The 17,802-nt window shown below is 33.0% G+C and overlaps 3 protein-coding genes across 3 annotated transcripts; 2 read left to right on the top strand and 1 right to left on the bottom strand.

The window, feature by feature from the left end:
• Positions 1-6,919: 6,919 nt before the first annotated feature.
• LOC130725553 (uncharacterized) lies at positions 6,920-10,012 on the top strand. The gene is made up of 4 exons (XM_057576771.1): positions 6,920-7,606; positions 7,776-8,064; positions 9,690-9,889; positions 9,932-10,012. Exons 1-4 carry the CDS (start codon positions 6,920-6,922, stop codon positions 10,010-10,012), a joined length of 1,257 nt encoding a protein of 418 aa, XP_057432754.1.
• Positions 10,013-12,685: 2,673 nt separating this feature from the next.
• On the top strand, positions 12,686-15,572 carry LOC130723330 (vacuolar protein sorting-associated protein 2 homolog 1). Its single transcript, XM_057574331.1, has 5 exons — positions 12,686-12,855; positions 13,411-13,541; positions 14,591-14,695; positions 14,913-15,173; positions 15,279-15,572. Exons 1-5 carry the CDS (start codon positions 12,819-12,821, stop codon positions 15,414-15,416), a joined length of 672 nt encoding a protein of 223 aa, XP_057430314.1. The 5' UTR covers positions 12,686-12,818; the 3' UTR covers positions 15,417-15,572.
• An 804-nt stretch (positions 15,573-16,376) lies between these two features.
• Positions 16,377-17,355, bottom strand: LOC130723331 (RING-H2 finger protein ATL16-like). The gene has a single exon (XM_057574332.1). It carries the CDS (start codon positions 17,207-17,209, stop codon positions 16,619-16,621), a length of 591 nt encoding a protein of 196 aa, XP_057430315.1. The 5' UTR covers positions 17,210-17,355; the 3' UTR covers positions 16,377-16,618.
• Positions 17,356-17,802: the final 447 nt, after the last annotated feature.

Here is a 17,802-nt window from a genome sequence, read left to right as displayed (position 1 = left end):
GCTAGTGGCCAAATTTGGTTGACCTAAACGCCATCCCTCCATGATCCTTCCTAAAGTAAAAGATTAAAACTGAAGAAATAAAAAGTTGAAAAAGAAAGCTCAGAGCCAATTTAATTTTGAGATCACTGCATATGAGACATGAAGGTGAGTGTGTTAAAAAGGGATTATCGGAATGTCACATACACATGATTTTGATTGGAGTCTATCATTATTTATTGAAACAGGAGAGAGAGATATAGGTATAAAAAGTTAAGGCGGAAATTGTGACATTTGGGCTTTGTTTGGTTGGGTGGAAAGAAAATGGAAGGAAGGAAAACACGGAAATCAATGAATGAATTTGGACTAACTCTTAGTCCAAATTCATTCATTGATTTCCGTGTTTTCCTTCCTTCCATTTTCTTTCCACCCAACCAAACAAAGCATTGAGGTTGATGAGGGATTGAGGGCGGTTGTAATAGCCACTGTAATAAAAAAAAAAAAATAGAAGGACTCCTAACAAGACTTAGCGAAAGTATACATAATAAAATGGCTAATATTGCACAAGAATAAGAGATATTTTAATTTAAAATTATATAAGAAATCTAAGATGATGAAGTTATAAAATAGTGCAAGCAACTAACCATAATTAGAAAAAACAAAGTGCCAGTGAGCAGTAGTGGGGATGTTTCTTAACAACCAAACAGAAGCAGTGGCAAGTACTATACGAAAATTATAAATGCGTAGCAGACTCGATCATGTGGAAGCAAGTTCACATTATCACTTAAGGCTGAAACCCAATTAGGACCACTTGTAACAGCCATATACATCAACACATTTATGATCCCCTTTGGCATCTTTGTTGACAAGGAAGGGTGCATACTTCTGCAACTAGCCTCTCTAAATTCAGCTATGGTCTATTCCAAAACTATTTTTATAATATGAGCTTGAACATTGAAGGTTGTAATCATCGACAAAATGGATGCATACAGGGACGTTCATGTCACAAGGATAATTGGTTAGTACTTGATTTTTCCTTTCCTTAAGATTTGAGTTTAATATATATGCAAAATTAATGAGGAAAGCTAGTACTCCTATTAGTATATAAATATTCCTAACTCGATATTCAGTTTCATTCTATTTTTGGTCGGTACAATAAGTACTTAGGATATGCCTAAATTCTGACATAGTGACATGCTATTAATCATGAACGTTTTTTTTTTGAAATGTAACCATGAACGTTTTTTTTTTTTGAAAGTGTAATCATGAACGTTAAAGTATATATGGATAATTGAATACAGCTATTTTATAGTTAAATTATTGTTTTGATACTTTGAACATTTATACTAACATTCATTGACTTAAAATGAATTGCTTTATTTTTTAACATAATCTATTTTTTTTATTTTGTACCAATATGAAAGATGACAATAATTAAAAAACGATAATGATATTAAATACAAAAATAATTATAAAACTAAAATAATTAATATTATAAATGAATTCAATATAATTATATAAGCCAAATAGAGTTATGTACCCAAAAAAGCTAAATATAGTTATTACTTATATTAAATAATTATGTGACATATTTATTCAATAATACATTTTCTGTTTTCAAAAAAAAAATTATGTCACATTTTTATATTCATAAAAGTGGAAGGCATGTAAAACAAAGCCCACACGTGGATACCTTGGGCTCACAGCATGACAGAACTATCACAGAAGCATCTCACAGCTTTTGTAAAGAGAAAAATCATCTGTCACGTGCGCACGTGTGCCCGGCACGGTGCTTTATATGTCCCCTATAAATAATGACTAGTAATCTATAGCTGTATAAATTATGTATCTAGCAAGTGACATCTTCAATCTTTCACAACACATTTATCTATTTGTTAAAAATTATGTAAGTTCCACTAGAATCATGTATTTCAATAATTGAATAACATATTGTTGAAAAGAAAATAATTTAGAAAGTGCATATAAATATACTAAGATGTGTAAAATATACTAATGTTTTAAGCTACTAGTGTTCTTTTTACCCGTGCGTTGCACGGGAAATATGTTTATTGTATTTGATACATCGATCATATTTTAAATTATAAAAAAATTTAAGATACTAAAAATGTAAGAAAAATCTTAATGAAACAGATGATAAACACATATTAATCATGGAAAAAAAAAAAGAATGTGTCTATTGTATTTGATACATCGATCATATTTTAAATTATAAAAAATTTAACATACTAAGAATGTAAGAACAATTATAATAAAGTAGATGATAAACACATATTAATCATGGGAAAAAAAGAATGTGATAGTAGCACAAATTAGGGTTGTGAAAGATAAATCATAAAATATGACATCATTTTGTTTATTTGAAGTCATAAAATACCAATATATCAGATTTTGTACAAAATTTACGAACCTTAAACCGACAAAAATAATTTTGCATAGATTTCAAATTAGCCAACATAGATATGTTTTGGCAGTAAATTTTAGGTGCGGAAATTTCTCCTCTCAATTTATAACCGAATGCATTCAGTTGGTATCCCATTTGATTTTATTTGAAATTTAACATAATATCAATCAATTAGTTTAGAATATAATGATTGTTTAAAAAAATATAGTGATAGTTTTTATATAAAATAAAATCTCACGTTACATATACATAAAGAAATCTCTAAAGTTGAAAAGAAGATTTTAATATTTTATGAAAAAGTTTCTCATATTTAAAATTTTTAAATGAGCCAACATAGATTTGTTTTGGTAATAAATTTTTGGTGCAGAAATTTCTCCTCTCCATTTATAACTGAATGCATTCGGTTGGTATCTCATTTGATTTTATTTGTAATTTAACACAATATTAGAGTATAATGATTATTTAAAAAATATATAATGATACTTTTTATATAAAACAATATGTCACGTTACATATGAATAAAAAAATCTCTAAAGTTAAAAGGAAGATTTTAAAATTTTCAATGTAACACATGTCAAAATAGGAGAAGGATTTACTTATACATAAGGGGCAACACATTGAAACATCATTACAACAAACATTGATCTTTGCATGCTCTTTTTTGCCACCATTTATCAAGAAGTGTGGTCCTTTAGAGCTGTATAGTAGCCACCAACTATATTTAGAATAACACATTTTATACTATTCTTGGTGTAGAACTCATGCTCCATTTCTTGCAAATCCATCATATATCATCAATTATCGTCATGCTTCTTTGGTAGTTGGGAGCATCAATGTATTTCTTTTACTCTACAACATTGGGAATGATATTAAATTGTGCAAGATGATGCATCTGTTATAGAAAAAAAATGCAAAACCAAATTGCAAACGAAGCAAGAGCTTACATTGCACATGTGAGATGGACAAAATAGATTGAGAGGAACAATGAAATAATGTTTAGGTAGTGGAAAACAATTGAATTACCAAAAAAAACGGTGAGCAGCAGACATGCAAGTCCATAAAACCCAGATAAGAGTTAATAATCTTTTTATACTAAGCAATCAGAATGTGTGAAGACTATAATAAATGTCTTCCCTTACCTAAAATTGGGATGAGAAGTGATGTCCATAGAGCTCAGCAAAGTCCCTATCCTCATTATATGAACCAAGAAATGTTCATTCTGCCACCAATCTTATATCCTAACCCCATTTCACATCAGATCAAGAATTGCAGTAAAAAAATGGAGACGAAAAGTATAATGAACCACATGCTGGAAAAGTTACTTATTTGATCAGATTAATAATTCTAAGATCCAAACATTCTTGAGCCAAACAGGAAACTGCCTGAAAATCAAATAGAATTAGACCTTTAGTTAAGCAAATTTATAATTTTAACCCATGTACTAATTGAAAAAAAGCTTCCACTATTGAGATAGTAAAGCAAAATAAAAGAGACTATAGCTATGTCTAAAAGCGATTTACAATTGACAACAAAAAAAAGCTATTAATTAATAAGAAAAATAGCAAAATCTGGAATTGAAAGCAATCATATGAATAAGTATCTTACCTAAATCTCATTTCTTTATCTAGGATCCTGGGTCAAATTTGTTGGACGTCCCTTCTTCTGAAAGAGTTTCTCTGCCTTCATGATGCTGACATTGTAGATGAAGTTTTGACAGCCAAAACTGAAAGATAATGATGCAATTAAATAAACTTGCAATGGGAAGGATAAAAGCATGTAAGTCTTCTATCAATTGGCCGATTAAGAACATTCAGAATAAGGGTTGCATAAGAGAAAGCATCACAACATTAGTTTATTTAAGAGATATGGAAGCATCACAGAGACCACCAACAAATACTAAAGCATATATGAAATTAAACAAAACAATCACAAAATAGGGAACAATGAACAAATTAAGAGAAAATTAAATGACATGGCTTTTAGGAATTGAATCAACACTACCAAATATAGTGCTCACTAATTAGGTCAATCAAATTCAGCAACAAAAAAACCTTTAGGAAGCGAAGCATAAACATTTATGTCAAACACTTACACAATTATCAACTTACTCAATTATTAACACCACATTAAGCAAGTTGCATACTCGAGTAATCTTCCTCATTTTTTTCCTCCATGTCAACCGGTTCACAGTAGAGACATGTAGGGGAGGAGATGACCGATGCAGTATTAGTAAGGAGCAATTTAGGTAAATCTTAGATAATTAAGGCAAATCTTTTAAGATTTTAATATTTTATGAAAAAGTTTCTCAAATTGAAAATTAAATTTTAAAAATTGGTTTCAAGATTTGTTATGGAAATAAATTTTAGGTAAAAAAAGTTTATTTTTAGATTATTAATTATATTTTATTTTATTTTTATTGAATTTTCGGATTTTTATTTAATTAAGGATTTTATGAGTTTTTATTGTGATTTGGTAGTTTTTATTAATTAATTTTTAAGGTATTTTTATTGAATTTTTAGTTTTTTAATCTTTTAAAATTTTATGAAATTTTTTTTTCAGATATTAATAATCTATTTAAATCATGATGAAATAAATTTAGTAAGGAGTAATCTAGGTAAATCTTAGATAATTAGGAAAAATCTTTTAAATCAAATCTAAAATTTAAAAAGCTACTAAATAAAGATAGATAAAAACTACAAAAATCTAAAAATCACAATAAAAACTTATAAAATCTTGAATTAATTAAATATCCAAAAATTCAATAAAAATACCATAAAAATTAACTAATACTCTAAACATAAATAATAAGATAAATTAAGATAAAATCCTGAAATAAACAACCTAAATCCTAATCAAATCTAAAATTTAAAAAGGTACTAAATAAATATAGATAAAAACTATCAAAATCTAGCAAATCAAAATAAAAACTCATAAAATCTTGAATTAATTAAAAATCCGAAAATTCAATAAAAATACCATAAAAATTAATTAATACTCAAAAAATAAATCAAAAATAAATTAAGATAAAATCAAGAAATAAACAACCTAAATTCTAATCAAATCTAAAATTTATAAATGTATTTTTTTATGCAAATTAACCTGAAAATGACACGTGGAATTTTTTTTCTGAGAATTAACGTGAAAATGACACGTCACTAAATCTGCCTAATAGAAATTCTTTTTTTCTAATATATATTGATATAAAATTTAAAAATGTACTAAATAAATATAGATAAAAACTATCAAAATCTAACAAATCACAATAAAAACTCATAAAATCCGGAATTAATTAAAAATCCGAAAATTCAATAAAAATAACATAGAAAATAATTAATACTCTAAAAATAAATAATAATATAAATTAAGATAAAATACAGAAATAAACAACATAAATCCTAATCAAATCTAAAATTTAAAAATGTACTAAATAAAAATAGATAAAAACTATCAAAATCTAGCAAATCACAATAAAAACTCATAAAATGCGGAATTAATTAAAAATCCGAAAATTCAATAAAAATACCATAAAAATTAATTAATACTCTAAAAATAAATCAAAAATAAATTAAGATAAAATCAAGAAATAAAAAACCTAAATCCTAATCAAATCTAAAATTTAAAAATGTATTTCTTTATTAAGGAGAAATAAGGTAAGGAAAAATCAGGGCACATGTGGCAAGTGAGGCCAAGGAGAAAGAGCTTACATGTAAAATATTAGGTGAGAATTAATCTGGGAGCGACACGTCACTAACTTGGCCTGTGAGAGCGACACGTCATGCTAGAAGTTGTTCTTTTCTATAATATATAGATGTGAAGGAATGGGATATTTTTTGTAATGTTAGGTCTATTTACAAAATTAATGCTTATTGTATGCATCTGTATTTTTTTGGGTCAAGATTGCATGCATTTGTAAGTCGCATAAACAATTGTCAGCCCAAACGTGTTAGGCACCTCAAGAGCCCAAAAGTAAGGACAACCCACTACACAGCTGAGGCCCATGTATACGTTAAAGTGGATAAAAGCTTCTATTGTTAGACCAAGTGCAATGGTATGTTGAGAGAGATGTTGAATTTTGTTGAGGGTTTGTAGTGGTTGTTGAGGTTTTGTTGAGGATGAGGTGGAGGAGAGAAGTGTTGAGAGTGTTCAACAAAGTTGAGAGAGCTGCTCGGTGCCACGTGGCGGCTTTGGATTGGTGGTAGCCAGGCGCGTGGGAGCCACGCGCAGACAGGGCGCGTCAGGGAAAGGCGGGAGGAGAGAGAAACGGCTGGAATGGATAGGGGGGACGCGTGGCAGAAGGTGATTCGTTGGCCGGATTTTTTGTTTTTAAATGTTTTAAACTCAATTATTTCGTTGAAAAAATAAATTTTTGGAAATTTTTTTTAACCAAAATTCATAACTTTTTTCCCTCTATAAATAGAGACTGGTTCATTTGATTTGGACACAGAAAAAAAAACCAAGTTTTTCACCATGTTATTATCTTTCTCACCATCTTATTATCTTTCTATTAGCCTTTATTTTGAAATGGATCCCAACAATTATCATTTCAACACCCAGAATTCTTCTAACTACCCATATAACTACCAAAATTCCAATAATTATCAAGATCCAAATCAATTTTTCAACCCACGTCCTCAAAATCCCAACAATTATCAAGATCCAAATCAATTTTCCAACCCACGTCCTCAAAACATACATAATTTTGGTTTTGCACCAAATTTGAACCAGTCATCCTTTCATCCATCTTATGGATCTATGAGATATCCATCTCAAACACCCCCGTTTAGTGGTTATATGCCAATGGTGAATGAAAATTTTTCGAGTGTTGATGCACCTGAATTTCCCGAATTTTCAACACAAATGACTCTCGGTGGCATGACAGCTGCTAATCAAGTCACTTCAAATCAAGAGGATTCAACTCCTAAGAGAAAAAAAATCCTGTCACCAACATGGAACACTGCACAAAATTTGGTGCTAATTAGTGGGTGGATTAAATGTGGAACAAGGAGTGTTGTCGGAAAAAACCAGAAAGGAGAAACATTTTGGAGAGATATTGCTGAGTATTGTAAAGAGCATTGCTCATTCGATCCTCCGCGTGATGGAGTTGCATGCCGAAACCGTTGGAATTATATGAACAAAATACTGGGTAAATGGATTGGCGCTAAGCGTTCGCAAGGAAGCGGTTGGTTGGAGAATGATGTTTTGGCAAAAGCGCAGGAATTATTCGCAAGTGGGAAGAATGTTCAATTTACTTTGATGGAAGAATGGCACGCTCTCCGTGATCTACCACGTTTTTGTAGTCAAGTAGGAGGAAATTGTGGCTCAAGTAGTGGATCTAAGAGATCTCACGAGAGTGATGCATGTGGCTCAAACTCTATAGGATCAATTCCTCGTCCAATGGGTAGGGAGGCAGCTAAAAAAAAGAGTAAAAAAGAAAAGTAGAGAAGCTGCCTTGGAGGAGGTGGACAAAGATTGGGCTGAATTCAAACAATTCAAGGAGAAAGAGCTTGAACGATTGGAGAAGATAACATCGGTGCAACAAGAGACTAACCAATTGATGAAAGACAAGACTCATACTAAGAAAATCAATTTGTATCTAAAGCTAAGTTCTGAAGAGCATCTCGATGACCGTAAGAAAGAGCTGTTGAAGAAGTTGTCTCAAGAGTTATGTGGAAATTAATTTCAATCGAGTATTTGTCTGTATTCGGTCAAACTTGTCAGTGGTGTCAAGTCTGTAGTGTTTGCTTTAATAATTTGTCAGTGGTGTCAAGTTTCAGTAGTGTTTGGCTTTAATGTATGGGTAACTGTGTTTGAATATGTACGACTCAATTCGAATCTAGTCCTTTTCCGATAATTAACTCTAGTTGATAACTTATTTCAAATCCGATAGTGGTGTCAAGTCTATAGTGTTTGCTTTAATAATTTGTCAGTGGTGTCAAGTTTCAGTAGTGTTTGGCTTTAATGTATGGGTAACTAACTGTGTTTGAATATGTACCACTCAATTCGAATCTAGTCCTTTTCCGATAATTAACTCTAGTTGATAACTTATTTCAAATCCGAAAGTGGTGTCAAGTATGTAGTGTTTGCTTTAATAATTTGTCAATGGTGTCAAGTCAGTAGTGTTTGGCTTTAATGTATGAGTTATTGTGTTTGAATATGTACCACTCAATTCGAATCTAGTCCTTATCCTATTATTAACTCTAGTTGATAACTTATTTCGAATCCGTCAATGTCCACCATTCAATGTACTTATATATATGGATTCATAGATCCATTGATGTACCAATATCCCAAATATCTTCCACTCTACTTCAAATTTCACAACAAATGGATCCATCTGAATATCCTTTTGATATGGCAACATACATTCTAAATAGTCAACTTGAAGAAACTTATATACTCAACCGATTTAGAGAGTGTCGAAACAAAATATTGGAAGATAGTGCACCTCGTAGTAGAAAATATGTCAGTAGAGATCATGCAGCGGCAAACCAAAGGCTAATTGACGACTACTTTGCCAATGAGCCTACATATGACGATGCAATGTTTCGTCGTCGGTACCGGATGCAGAAACATGTTTTCCTTCGAATCGTTGCGGACCTTTCAAGTAGTGATAACTACTTCACCCAGCGAGTTGATGCAGCCAATAAAGAAGGTATATCACCCTTTGCAAAATGTACCTCAACAATGCGAATGTTAGCATATGGTGTGGCAGCAGATGCAGTCGATGAGTACATCAAAATAGGAGGTACTACAGCACTGGAGTGTTTACGTAGATTCTGTAAAGGAATCATACGATTGTATGAGCAAGAGTACCTTAGAGCACCAACCGAAGATGACCTGCAAAAAATACTACATGTTAGTGAAATGCGGGGGTTCCCAGGCATGATCGGGAGTATTGACTTAATGCACTGGGAGTGGAAAAATTGTCCTAAAGCATGGGAAGGTCAATTTGATAGAGGGGATAAGGGAACCACAACAGTTATTCTTGAAGCAGTTGCAACTCATGATCTATGGATCTGACATGCCTTTTTTGGATGTCCGGGAACGTTGAACGATATAAACGTTCTAGATCGGTCACCAGTGTTTGATGACGTGGAACAGGGAAAGGCTCCAAGTGTGAATTTCTTTTTAAATCAACGTCCCTATAATATGGCATACTATCTAGCTGATGGTATCTCCCCTTCTTATCCAACTTTCGTCAAATCGATTAGACTTCCTCAAAATGAACCCGATAAGTTATTTGCAAAATATCAGGAGGGATATCAGAAGGACATCGAACGTGCATTTGGAGTGCTTCAAGCTCGTTTTAAAATCATCCGTGAACCAGCTCGTTTGTGGGACATAACTGATTTGGGTATCATTTTGAGGTCATGCATCATATTACATAATATAATTGTTGAGGATGAACGAGATTCATATGCTCAACGTTGGACCGATTTTGAGCAATCTGGGGAAGGTGGATCTAGTACACCGCAACCATACTCGACCGAGGTTTTGCCCGCTTTTGCAAATCATGTGCGTGCTAGATCCGAGTTGCGTGATCCAAATGTTCATCACGAACTGCAAGCAGATCTAGTGAAGCACATATGGGCAAAGTTTGGAAATGTTTCGTGATTGAAGATGATTTGTATCGTACTAATTACGTTATTTGTGTGTTGTGTGCTTAGTTTGTTGTCTTGCATTTTAAGTTAAGAAAATAAAATAAATTATTGTGTGCTTAGTTTGTTGTCTTCCATTTTAAGTTAAGGAAATAAAATAAATTATTGTCTATATTTTAAAAAAAATTGTTAAGTGTTTATTGTTTTAATTTAATTTAAATCGATAATTGTAATTTTATGTAAATAATAAAAATAAAAATATAAAATTAAATAAAAATATGAAATAAAAAAGTGGTGGGGTAGGGTGTTGGTGTTGAATGAAAAACCATTGGAGTGGGTAAAAGTTGAATGAGTGTTGAATTGGAGAGAGAAGATGATGTGGAGTGTTGGGAAGAGAAAAAAATGGTGTTGAGAGTGAGTAAATTAAACAAACCATTGTACATGATCTAAAGAAATGAGGATAAAGCTTTGGTCCAATCATTGGTCTCAAATATCATTTTTTCTTAATTAATTAATAGTCGGGGTAGTACGATCGATGTTCGAGATCAATTCCCTCAGTAAGTCGGCTAAGTCTACCTGATGTATGGGATGTGTCAAGTGGAACACATTGAAACACGTTCGAGCAATATTTAATGGTCTTGTATGATGACCAAACAATGTTAGATATAAGCTTGATGTCCTTTCGCAAGTTAGGCCTCCATTATCACTGCAAAAGGCTTACATTGGACGATCGAGTTGGATTAAGAGATTAGCTTCTCACCACGGTTTTCATCAGACACAATAATTACCAAAGACGTTACAACTAACTATCTAGTATATGACCAAGGGAATGTTGTCAACATAGTAAATTTTAGGCTTAAATACTCTAGAGGTCCCTAAAATTGTTATGCGTATGCAAATAAGTCCCTGAAAAATATTTTTTCGATTCGGGATCCCTGAAATTTCTTTCTTAATCTAAATAAGTCCCTACCCGTGTTCTGAGCTTATGTGGCTCTTATTTTACACAGTCATCAATTCCAAGTGTATTTTCTATTTTTGTTATTTTCCAACTGTTAAAATTAATTCCTAACCCTAAGTTATTGTTAATCTAATTAATCCCTAATCCTAATTTATTCTTAATCTTATTAATCCCATAATTCATTCTAATTTTCATCCTCATTCTTCAACGTTCTGTTCATCTTCTTCTCCATCCTCCTTCTGCTTCTTTTTTTCTTGATCCCGCCTTTTATCTCTTTCAAGATAAAACTCCATAACCCCAACAAACAAACACCAACCTAGGAAATATACCAAGAATTTCATCATCTTCTTGTTGAAAAGAAAGTAGAAAAAGCTCCAACCCAGAAAAAAAAAAACCCAAACTCATGACCAAATCCCACCTCACCTTCCCTTATCCAAAGTCTAGAGGAGTACTTCAGCCTCGTCGATGGGAAGTCCTCGCAGTACGAAGCATCCGTCGTCATTTTGGGAGCCACGCTCGAAGCTTTGTCGACGCTCTTGAACCAGTCGTCGTGACCATGGAAGCCACACTTGCAGCCACCCTTGAAGGTCGCCGTCGTCCTCGTAGCTACGCTCAGCTGGTCAGATCTAGAGTAAGGGTGCGTGGTGTGGTCTGTTGTTCCCCTTATTCTACCCCTGTAACCTTGTTCCTTTTCCAATCGGGTCTTGTGCGATTTGGATTCTGCGAAGGTTGGATCAAGATCTTGTTCATACATTTTGCAAATTTGGCTTGTGCTTTTTCTTGGATATGTATATCTTTTCCATACATTTCGTAGATTACTAAGTTGTTGTTAGGACTGAGAGGTGAAGGTTGCTGGAGTTTCAATTTTTGAAGTTTGAAAGGTGAAGGTTGCTGAATTTTCTGGTGATTCAATTGCAAATCAGTTTTTTACGCACACTGATAGAGATTCCCAAAAGGGATTTTTTTTCCCATACATTTTGTAGATCCGGATTAATTAGTTTTTTTTTTCCAGATAGGGATTAATTAGTTAGGGATTAGTTTTGAGATTTAGTTGTTAATTATAATTCATTAACACACTTGGAATTAAAGAAAAAGAAAAAATACACGTGGAATTGATGACGGTGCAAAATAAGAGCCCCATAAGCTCAGAACACGGGTAGAGACTTATTTAGATTAAAAAAGAAATTTCAGGGATCCTGAATCGGAAAAATATTTTTCAAGGACTTATTTTTATACGCCAGACAATTTCAGGGACTACAGAGTATTTAAGCCTAAATTTTAAGAGAGGAATTTTGTAAAGAAAATAAAGAGCACTTTGATCATTAAAAGAGGGAAGATGATCAAATTTAAATATGCTCATTTTTATATTCAAATGTTAAGTTAAATCCTTTCTATTTTAGCTCAGCCTTTCTTGGTCTTAATTGTAGTCATCACAAAATAAACGGAGGACTAATATTACTATTGTCAATTGAAATATTTAGTCCCAGTATGATAGCTCAAGCGGTAGGAGTTAAAAGACATATGAGTTGAGTAGTAAGTCGATTCCTATCGGGCTGTCAAAAATAATATTTTTTTTAAGTCAAAAAATAATATCATTAATGTGATTAATGCTGAGGCTAAAAATCATAAATTTTTTAAAAGGACCAAATCTTATCTACTTAATTTTACAAGGACTAAAAACAAATTTAACTATTGGGAGAGAAGGTTCCTTCGGTGAATGATTCGTTGTTTCAACGCTACCTCTACCGCGTAAGCAACCTGCAACTGCACCATCAAAACCATCTCATCTTTCCATCAATCTCCACCAAATCACAGAACACGATCGGAACCCATTCACGCTCTGTTTTCGACTCGATCCACCACCATGAGTTTCATCTTCGGCAAGAGAAAAACGCCCGCAGGTTTCTTCATCATACCCATGTCCCCCCATCAATTTTTCTGCTCACTTTGAATCCAAAATCTGAAACTTTCTTCGAATTCAGCAAATGGGTTTTGCTCAATTTCGATTTTTGAGTTGTACCTGTCACTAAGATTTTGCAATTTTTATATTTTTCTTTAACATGATCTACCCCATCACCGTTTATGCACAAAAAAATCAACTTTATGCGATAAATATGCCTTAGATAAACCCTCAATTGAAGCTTATTGCATCTAATTAGTCTTAGCTTCTGGTGATATGCATGAATTACAAAAAAAAGTATGGTCTTTTTTTTTTCAATTTCAAGTTTTCAACCATACTTTGCAGCTATGAGAATCATAATTTTAAGGAACTAGTACTAACTGGCTTGTGTAGTTGATTATTTGATTGAAATTGTGGTATTATCTCTGTGAGGATTGTTTGTTTCCTGCTTGCATTGACAAATTTTTTTGATTGATTTGGTTTGATATGCTTTTTGCAAATTGAAACAATATGTATTGGTTTGTAAGGCTATGACTGTGAATTTTGTGACTTTCAGAGCTACTGCGGGAAAATAAGAGAATGTTGGACAAATCGATTAGAGAAATTGAGCGCGAGAGGCAAGGTTTACAAGCACAAGAGAAGAAATTGATTTTGGAGATAAAGAAAAGTGCCAAACAAGGCCAAATGGTATTGTGTCTCTGTCTTGACTGTGTTATTTACCTCTTATAGTTGGTTTTTGGTTTTAGCATGTTGACTGTTGAACATGGTAGTTAAGCTGTTTTTTTTATCGGAGATTTATGCCACCCCACCTCAGCTACTTTGGTATAGGTGTGTGGTTGGCATTTGTAGCTCTTTTTTCTTTTGGAAAAACATGGTAATGTGTTGGCTGCTCAGATGATATTCTTACTATTTTCATATAATTTGCTCTGTATCCTACCGTTGATACTTGTGGTTGGGGAGATTTTTCTGCTTAATCTCATCATTTATAATAACCAAGATATATAAATTCACATTAGTTTTAGGGATTAGACTTGTTGCTGCACTTGGCGCAATCAGAATGATTCCCTGCCTGTTTTCCTTATGGTTCTGTTACTGTTGCACTGTCTCATAACTAATTAGATTCTTAGCTCTCCTATCTCCTTAAAAATAAAGCAATAGACCTGAATTAAATTGCATGCAACAAATCAGAAGCATCTAATTTTTCCTTTCCTGGATATCTTTGACTCTTGAATTCCATTCATGTTTCTGATATTCTTTGCAATGTCAGTTGCAATACATGGTTTAGGAAACATTGGATTTATGTTATTATGTACTAAATAGGTGAATAGGTGAATCAAGTTATGGTGTCTCTCATTCTCTACCAAACTAAATAAATTTGTAATGTTTATTTTTCGATTATTTAAACAACTGATAAGATAATAATCAGGACTCTCATTTTCTTAAACTCCACTACATCCTGTTTAGTGGTATTGAGAAGTAGCATGACATTAAAATGTGAACTTTCAACTGATGTGGTTTTGGCAAGATAGTGTGACTGGCTTGCACATGATGAATGTAGTTTTTCTTCAACACTTTGACTAGTGTGTTTAATTTTTTTATACCAAAACTAATTTTATTTGCGAGGCTCTGTTTATGTGTATTTTATCCTCTGTCTATGGTTAACTTTTGATTTATTTTTTAAGGAGGGTTTTATGTTTCACCAATACCATTTTTGTGTTTCATGTAATGTTGTCCAGGGAGCTGTTAGAGTTATGGCAAAAGATCTTGTTAGAACAAGGCATCAGGTTGAAAAGTTTTATAAGCTAAAATCGCAGCTCCAAGGTGTATCTCTCAGAATTCAGGTATGTGGTTGTGTTGATTGTATCTATTGTTTTCAATTTGTAATAGCACATATTGTCATTACAGCATAGTAGTTCAGTCCTAAGGCTCATAGTATTTTGTGTTTCTTATAATTTGATTAACTGGCTAATACCTTCAAAGGTTTGATCAAAAGTCAAAACCCACTCTTTCACTTACATGAGTACTAAAAGCTAGTTGTTTTGTACTACAATTGTGCAGACATTGAAGTCAACACAAGCAATGGGTGAGGCGATGAAAGGGGTGACGAAGGCGATGGGGCAAATGAATAGGCAAATGAACTTGCCATCTTTGCAGAAAATCATGCAAGAATTTGAGAGACAGAATGAGAAGATGGAATTGACGACTGAGGTGATGGGAGATGCAATAGATGATGCTTTGGAAGGGGATGAGGAAGAAGAGGAAACAGACGATCTAGTGAACCAGGTTCTTGATGAGATTGGAATTAATGTAAACCAAGAGGTATACTCATTACTTATTTCCCATTGAACATTTGTTTTTCACATGAAAATAAATGATTTGAATGACTATAGTAATTAATGCATAACTTGTCATTTTGATGTACAGCTTTTGAATGCACCATCATCTGCTGTTGCTGCTCCAGCTGCAAGTACTAAGGTTCCTCAAGTTGAAACTGCAGCGACTGATGATGGCGGGATAGATAGTGATTTACAGGCAAGGTTAGACAACTTGAGAAAAATGTAGTATTTCCTCCATGATATAGGAACAGATTTACTGGGAAAAGTGAAGCTTATGTGTATCATATAACTACAATTGATAAGTTGTACCAGGATTTGATAAACTCATGACTATGCATAGTTTTTTTTTATATAAATAAAATTTACTGTTCAGTTTTGATAAGTGGTGCGTCCTTGAATTATTATTTATATGTAGTAATAGTATATCTACCTTCATAAAATATATGTACATCGCAACTACCTTCAAAATGTTTTTCTCAAATTATTAACAAGTTAAGAAAAATCACCCTGTAACATGTAACTAACTGCGTATTTGGGTAAATATTTATAAAACGTAATTTTAACCAATAATTTCATAATTTATATATTTTCCCCTTTTGATGTAATGTATTTTTAAGGATAAAACCAACTTCGATCTATGACAATGAAGTGCCAGTCTGGTTATTTAGAAAACACAAATCTTAACATATCAAGGGAGGAATAAGTATTTGTCACACGACTCAAATGTGAATTAGCATTGAGTTTAACAAAAATCTATAGGTATAAGAAATATCAATTTTGAACAACTATGCATTCTTCTTTGAAGCATTTATGACACTTATGCTGGTTGCTATGGAAAATTAATAATGGCACGAACGGGTCAGAAGACTATAAAATTGATGGCAGAAGCATCTTTTTTTGGTCAAAAATGGCAGAAGCATCTTCAGTAGTATTAGTAATTAACTAATTATCAGAGAACAGGGTCCTATTCAGACTTCAGGGCAGTGGCTGCTGCATCACTTGCCTGCATTATATTTAGGAAAATAATTGAATTCCCATCCTCCTAATGAGATATAAGAGTAAAAGAGAGAAAATGTGAGATATAATTGACAATATTGTAGAATAAAAAGAAATAGAAATGAAAAAAAAAAGTGAGCTGAAATGATACGTAAGAGAATGAAAATGTGAATATATCAAAACTGGAAAATTAAATCGTATTAACATGTATTTCTTTCCAAAAAAAAATCCTTACATACACTTAATATGAAATGAAGTGCTTGTGGATTATAAGCAACAGCTAACAATTTTCTTATCCAACTTAATCTAAACCCTGGATTACTCCAAAAGTACCTAGTGACTAGTGTGTGGTGATGAAGCTAGCTGTGGTACACTCAATTAATGTCTCATCCCATAAGCAACACAACAGGCCCCACAACATTTCCAGAATCATCAAACAGGGACACCATCAGATTCACCACGAGAATCCTCTGCTGGAAAACCATGACACATAGGACCAACAGCAACCGGTGTTCTGCAAATTGGGCAATCAAAGTGAGAGTAAAGCCACATGTCTATGCAAGGAGCATGGAACGAGTGTTTGCACCGTGGCAGCTTCCTCACCTCTTCCCCTTCTTCATAAACTGATAAACAAACAGGGCATTCACAATCATAATCATCACCACCACCGCCGCCGCCGCCACCAGCAACCCCACCTTGTTGTTGTTCCTCTAAATCTTTTGTTGAAATCACTTCCTTCTTGTACTTGAAGCTTGAAAGCAAGTTCCTATGTGGGTTGTCAAAGCTCCTGCTTTCACTATCAGGGACCCCTTCAACCAAACTATTTGGCTGTGGTGGCTGATTAGAGTGGCGCCGGTTGTGGCAGCGTTTGATGATGATGATGTTGTAGATGGCTAACACTATGGCTGCTGTTCCCACCACCACTAGACCATAGTATAGTATGACCATGCTGTTGTTCTCGTTTGATGGGGAAGATGGTGGAGGAGGGGTTGTGATTGTGAAGGGACTCAGAACATCACCCATCGGAGAAGAAGAAGAAGAAGAAGAAGAAGAAGAAGAAGAAGAAGAAGAAGGGGTTTTGGTGAAGAATATTTTGGAAACTCTAGACAAATCAGAGCCAAATCCTATCCATTGGGTTAGATGACAGAGTAATTACACTTTTTTTATTGATATTGTATTCATGTGTTTTAAGAGTGCTTTCAGTAAGCAACTTAATTAAGCGATTATAGTGTAAACACTTATTCATAAGCTAATTTGAGATAAGTTGCAAATAAATTGTAGATGAGCATAAACTCTTATTTATAGGCTCATCAAAAAGCTTATGAGCCATAAGCTCTCACAAAGTCATACATAAGCGTTTATGTTATAATATAAGTTCGAATGAGCTCTTTCAAGCGAAGTCTAAGTTAATTTAAAAATCTTTCGATGAAGGATGATTGTTTAATTAAAGGGTACATATTATTAAATTATGCTTGAGAAAAATATCTGAATTTGAGTCTTGTGTGTATGAAAAACATCCTTACTAGGAAACTAGCTAATTATCATGATGTAGATGTTGTTTAGTTTACTTGAATGTGATTATTTCCCAAAGAATATATGTGCTGGATAATACAAAT

This window comes from Lotus japonicus, chromosome 6 (genome assembly GCF_012489685.1).
Source record: "Lotus japonicus ecotype B-129 chromosome 6, LjGifu_v1.2".
In the NCBI taxonomy this organism is placed as follows: Eukaryota; Viridiplantae; Streptophyta; class Magnoliopsida; order Fabales; family Fabaceae; genus Lotus; species Lotus japonicus.
The sequence above is the reverse complement of the archived record's forward strand: the minus strand, read 5'-3'. Positions and strand labels throughout refer to the sequence as shown.

Coding starts and splice junctions, on each gene's coding strand:
- LOC130725553 (XM_057576771.1), top strand. CDS start 6,920: ATGGATCCCAACAATTATCATTTCAACACCCAGAATTCTTCTAACTAC. Junction 7,607..7,775: donor AGAATGATGTTTTGGCAAAA/GCGCAGGAATTA, acceptor CAAACTCTATAG/GATCAATTCCTCGTCCAATG. Junction 9,890..9,931: donor CGCAACCATACTCGACCGAG/GTTTTGCCCGCT, acceptor GCTAGATCCGAG/TTGCGTGATCCAAATGTTCA.
- LOC130723331 (XM_057574332.1), bottom strand. CDS start 17,209: ATGGGTGATGTTCTGAGTCCCTTCACAATCACAACCCCTCCTCCACCA.
- LOC130723330 (XM_057574331.1), top strand. CDS start 12,819: ATGAGTTTCATCTTCGGCAAGAGAAAAACGCCCGCAG. Junction 12,856..13,410: donor CAAGAGAAAAACGCCCGCAG/GTTTCTTCATCA, acceptor TGTGACTTTCAG/AGCTACTGCGGGAAAATAAG. Junction 13,542..14,590: donor GTGCCAAACAAGGCCAAATG/GTATTGTGTCTC, acceptor AATGTTGTCCAG/GGAGCTGTTAGAGTTATGGC.